A 6,000-nucleotide genomic window follows, 5' to 3' on the forward strand; every position below is an offset into this window, starting at 1 on the left:
ATTTAAAGTAATCTTTTAGAAAGAATATGGCTAAACTGTGTTAACTAAAACTAAGGCTTTGAGTCATTCTCACATAGACATGAACATATGTTTTATGTTGAATATAAAATTATATTTATTCATTAGGTAGCTGCCTCTTCCTCTCTGCTTAATCTAAAAATTTTTAATAAACTTAACAAAATAATTTAATTAAATCTCATTATTTTATTTTAAGTAAATATTTAAAATAATTAAGTATTTTAAATGAGTGAAACACATTTTATATCAAATAATTTTAGATAAAATAATTAAATAATAATTTAATAAAATTTAATCTAAAAACAGCTACCAAAAAAATTAATTGTCCATATTTTCCTGATTTTCTACTGGGGAACAGTTCAGATGATCCAAGACAAAGGTCATCAATAAAACGGGTGAAGTCAAGTGAACTCTGATGCAATTTTTGACATAGACCCACAGTTTGCTGTGTTAAGGCACCACATCTTTCAAACCTCTGGCCTTCTTCTCTGTTCATATATTCTCCTTGAGAAAATTCATTCTCTTCTATGGGTTCCACTGTCAACAAAATTTTGATGACTGCCAAAAATGTATCCCCTCATAATTTGATCCTGACCATTGGTCCTATAATCCACTTGTTTCCAGATTATCCATGTGGATATCTGGGGCAAAAGTGTTTTCAGGCATTGGATGGACAAGTGCAAAGACGTAGGGGTTGCAGCCTAGCTTATAATCCTATAGTTGATATAAGTTTGGGTTACCCCAGAAGACACCAGGGTCTTTGTGAGGTGGCCCAGTGCTAGTGGTGAAATTCCAGGCATGGGCCAAGCAGCCAATAGCTTAGTGTCCCTGTAATCTTTTCCTGCTGACCTGGCATTTTGGCAACTTGCTTAGCAGAGACAGTCCAGTTTGGGAACAAGTAAGCTCCTTGTGTCTTATGTACCAAGTATAGCTGGATTCTTAATGGAAGACCAAGGATATAGGCAAAAGTACTACTTCTCTGGTTTCGTAGCTATCTAGTGTGATACAAAATGTCTTCCCCTGAGTTTGTACTGTTTGTCCTTCAAGCTGTTCATCAATTCACTCAAGCACCATTCACTGAAATCCCTTAAGTACTCACACAGACAGACCCATTATAAAGACTATTGTAAAGCTGTTCTGGGATCCTTTCCAATCAGTTGTTCCACACATACCCAAACACATTTAGATTTGTGACTCTATGTAATAATCAGTACCTATTTTTAAATGCTTGTTTCCAGTATATACAAGCCATTCGTAAACCTCATCACTGAGGCAAAGTGTGTCATACTTGATGCAAAGGTCAGCAATTACTTGGAGTTCCTCTTTGGTGTACACCTATACATATTAAAGGATACAAAAGAGCAGAGCCAATTATTATTCAACGTGTGAGAAAATGATAGATCAGAAGACTGTATAAAGAGATCAAAGACTCACTTACCTTCCCCATGGGATTATGTGGTGTATTCAGTATTATAGCTTTGGTTTTGGAATTAAATTTACTTGCCAGTTCTTCAGGATCCAATGTCCAGTCAGAACTAGACCATTTTTTCCCATCGACAGGTTTCTAAGCATGAAGAATGAAGATGTGATTTAATTCAATTAATTCATTTGCTGGCTTACAAATAAACATAATAAAGAAAAAAATTAGAGAAAGGCATGGCAAATGTAACTGAAAAAAATGACTAACACAGAAAATAAACAGAAACAAGTAAGGTTTAGTTCTACCTTAAGAGCCCAAGAGGATGTGAGTCTCATGCTCACACCTGTTAAGTGGAAAAATGGACTCTGTCAACGTTAACAGCTATTAAAGTGCCTATATTCCTTCAAAGGAGCCAGCTAGAGCTACAGTTAACAAGTCTGATAGTAGAAGCTTCTGTAATTCACCGGAGTATGTCACTTATTTGATAAGATTTTTAAAAAGACAAAGCTACTATACTTGATCATATTCTAAAAGATAATAGCAGGATAGAATAAAAAGAAAAATCACTTCTTTTGGAATTCAACAAGCATTTATTGAGCACCCAATATGTACTCTGCATTGTTAAGTCACTGGGGAGCAGTGCTATAAACAGTGAGTCAGAAATGGTCTCTGACCAGGTGTTGCTCGTCAATGGGGGGGGACACATGGCCACAAAAAATAGCATTACATACAATGTAGATGCTGATACCACACGGACACATGGCAACCACAGGATCAATTATTAAATTTTCCCCTCTTAAAGTTGTTGATTAACTGCAGTCATAGTAGAGATATATAGTAAATACCAAAATGTAATCCAAGTAGACACTTTATTGGCGATAAAGTAATTGGTATTTTCAAAACTTCTTAAAGCATGTGAATCGTATTGGTATACTTACAGATCTTAGAGAAATAAAAACAGGTGTTCCTCCAGCCATTCTCACCATGGGCTCATAGCAGTCAAAGAAAGGCATTATTATTATGACCTGAAATAAAATCAAATAAGGACAGCACATATTAATCACTAATTCATTTAACAAATATTGTGTAACTTCTATGTGTGAGGTGCTATACTACATGTTGAGATGCAGCAGTGAAAAAAGCATGCTTTCCCTCCTTGGAGCTAACACGTTAGAGGAAGGACCTTGGGGATAAATTTGTCAGGAGCCTTAATTGGAGTCCATGATCTCTTAGGGAGATCTACAGATAGGTTTGCAGTGGGGACCCTTGAAATTATATGCAAATTTTTATATGTGCATAGGTCGATTTGGAGGGGCGGAGGGGAAAAGGCCACAGTATCTTATCACACACTCCAAGAGATGTTCCATCCAAAAACATTGAGTTTCTTTAAATTTCAAGTTAGAAAATTAAGTATCAGATGGTGGCAGAAGCCAGGCTATAAAGAAAGACAACACTCCAATGTTCTCCGTCATGGAGTACTAATTTATAAGTATTATCCTGAGAGTAAAGATGTTTCCCTTTTCTCAAAAGCATCCTGAAAGGAAAAGTGGATACAGGGAGATCAGTTCAGATGCTACTGTTATTGTCTGACACAACACTTCCCCTCCAGGTGACATACCTGGATTCTGTCTTTTCCCCTAGTCCCTGGAAGGTACTCCTTGTCCCTCTGCCCCAGTATGCTCTCTCTCTCTCAATCACTAGAGGGTTGGCTGTCTGGTCAGTGGGCCGATCCAGCCAGTCCAGTCAGTGTCCCTCCCGAAATCTGCCAGCGTAGATCTAGCATCCTGACTTTCTGCTTTTCTATAAGGAGCGTTTGAACACATAATTTATAACCATTATATAACATTCATCTTTTCTTTCTATCTTTTTTAAACCTAGCAATATTTCACAAAAAGTTCATATTATTGTAGTTTTAATATTTATTATTTTAATGACTATTTGAGAGTCTATGGAATTCTAGATTAATTTACTTATGGTTTGCTTGTATAAATAACAATGCTGTCGATTTGTAAAAATGTGTATAGTTTCTCTATTTTAAAATAATTTGCTGAATACATTCACATGATTGCCATTGCTAGATGAAAGGATATAAATACCTTTATGGCACTTTCTGTACATAACCAAGCTGCTTTTGAAAAATCTGGCAACAACAACTGATAATTTCACAGGTCTGCACTACGTGGTCTTGTTTAACTTTTTGTTAGTTAAATTAATGGTATCTGATTATTGTTCTAAATTTGTACTTTTTACGGTTTATATTTCCTACGATGTGAAATACTTGTTCAAGGCCTTTCTCATTAAGAGTCAAAAGAGGCCCTTACATTCTAAAGCTCCTTAGTACTAGCCATTCAACTCACATTGCGTACCTACTATACAATTTGCTATGTTAGGTGTTAGGTATTGTGGAGGAACAAGAAATGAACCCTGCAAGTTTTTAATTAGTCTGTGAAATGCTCAAGGACTAGGATGACTTACCTTTGTAACTCTGGTGAGAAGCATAAGGCCTGATATGACGTGAGAGCTGAATAAAGGGAAATATATTGGGAGGGATGGAGGTCGAACTGACAGAATATACTTGATAGTCCTCTCTGTAATTTCTTTATTTTTACAATGGGAATAATTCCGCTCCCTTTTTGAAGAATATTTATGGAGCACACACTATTTTAGATGCCGGCAATACAGTAATAAACCGTATTCTCCTGGAACTTACATTTCTACTGAGAGAGATTTATAATAAACAAGAAAACAAGGAAGGAAATTAAATAATTTCAGATAGTAATAAACACTATAAAGATAACAAAATAGGTCAAAATGATAGAAAATGACGTGTGTGGTTTGAAAATATTAGATAAGGTGACCAGGGAAGAAAGAAAAGAGAAAAGAAGGTCAAGGGCTGAGCCTTGGGACACTCCAAGAGCGCGCAGAGGAGGAAACCAGAGAGGATGAACAACGTCAAAGTATGAAGTACAACTTTAAACTATTTTATAGGATTAAAGGAGACTGTGTGTATGAAATTATGACTGTACTTCCTTAACATGTTTCCTTAAGTAGCTTATTGTCTGGCATAGTAGAGGGAATTAGAGATGTAAAAGAATAACATGACACAGAGTAATAGTGGTATCTTTTATAAAAGAGATACAGATAAAGTACTATGAGAATTCAAAGAGAGGAATTAATAATATACAAGGCCTGACAATTAAGTTCACGAACTTGTTGCAATGATGTTGCTAACCTTTTTTGATATCAGAGGGATTATTCATTATGAATTTGTACCAACTGGACAGTCAACCAAGTTTACTATTTGGAAGCGCTGAAAAGGCTGTGTGAAAACATTAGATGACCTGAACTTTTCGCCAACTATTCATGGCTCTTACATCACGACAATGCACCAGCTCACATGACATTGTCTGTGAGGGAGTTTTTAGCCAGTAAACAAATAACTGTATTGGAACACCCTCCCTACTCACCTGATCTGGCCTCCAATGACTTCTTTCTTTACTCAAAGATAAAGGAAATACTGAAAGGAAGACATTTTGATGACATTCAGGACATCAAGGGTAATACGACGACAGCTCTGATGGCCATTCCAGAAAAAGAGTTCCAATATTGCTGTGAAGGGTGGACTAGGCACTGGTGTCAGTGTATAGCTTCCCAAGGGGAGTTCTTCGAAGGTGACCATAGTGATATTCGGCCATGAGGTATGTAGCACTTTTTCTAGGATGAGTTTGTAAACTTAATTGTCTGATCTCATAGATCAGGGCAAATATAGTCATCCTCAGACACAGCTTGTGCACTGCCTCCCTGGAGCTTCCCAGACCTATATGAGCACTTTTCCTTTTTGTCACCACCATAATTTATACATTCTCCACTACTGACAATCACACTACATTCCTCTTCATTTGTTTAAAAGTCAATCTCCTCTACTAGACAGGGAACTCCTTCCCTATAGAAATCATCTTTTAAAAATCTCTTCCCCAGTGCCTAACACAGAGAAGATACGCAAAACTTTCTGATAAATGAAAAAGGTCAGGAGATATTGAAGCAGGGCTATTAGAATGATAATGGGAAAGTAGGGCACAGTTGACCGAGGTCAGGGCCAAAGTGAGTCTTACATCACAGGACTAAATAAACAGCAGAAACCACTCAAAATTCTCATTGTACATCCCTCACACTATGCTATTAACAATAATGGGCACAAAAGGACAGTGACCAAATACTTGCTGATTGTGTTCACATTAAAGATTATTTTAGCAGTGAAAACTAAGATATTCATTTTTCCCCATCATTGCTAGCTCCATCCACCTGCCCTTATTTAAATAAGCTATAAAAATAAGAATAAACTACATGCAACAAAATGGATGAATGTCACAGACAAAATGATAATGAAAGAAGCCAGACTCAAGAGTACATATTGGGTTGTCAGAAAAGTCATGATGCATGTTTGCAACAGATGGCGCTAATTCATTTTTGGAAGTACTAGAGTCATTTGCATCTATGTTATTGTTATGTCATTTGACAGCTGACAGTTCTAGCTTCATTCCATAAAAAAACTGAGTGATTTG

General features: G+C 36.5%; 1 protein-coding gene across 1 annotated transcript in view; it reads right to left on the bottom strand.

Moving 5' to 3' along the window:
* Window positions 1-6,000, bottom strand: part of KYAT3 (kynurenine aminotransferase 3) — a 70,347-nt gene that overhangs the window by 22,785 nt on the left and 41,562 nt on the right. The window contains exons 5-7 of the mRNA XM_019632817.1: window positions 2,377-2,463; window positions 1,457-1,582; window positions 1,233-1,353 (exon numbers count right to left, since the gene is read on the bottom strand). Of these exons, the coding sequence (XP_019488362.1) occupies window positions 1,233-1,353; window positions 1,457-1,582; window positions 2,377-2,463 (334 nt within the window). The remainder of the gene's footprint in view (window positions 1-1,232; window positions 1,354-1,456; window positions 1,583-2,376; window positions 2,464-6,000) is intronic.

This window comes from Hipposideros armiger, unplaced genomic scaffold (assembly GCF_001890085.2).
Source record: "Hipposideros armiger isolate ML-2016 unplaced genomic scaffold, ASM189008v1 scaffold_1179, whole genome shotgun sequence".
NCBI classification, from domain to species: domain Eukaryota; kingdom Metazoa; phylum Chordata; class Mammalia; order Chiroptera; family Hipposideridae; genus Hipposideros; species Hipposideros armiger.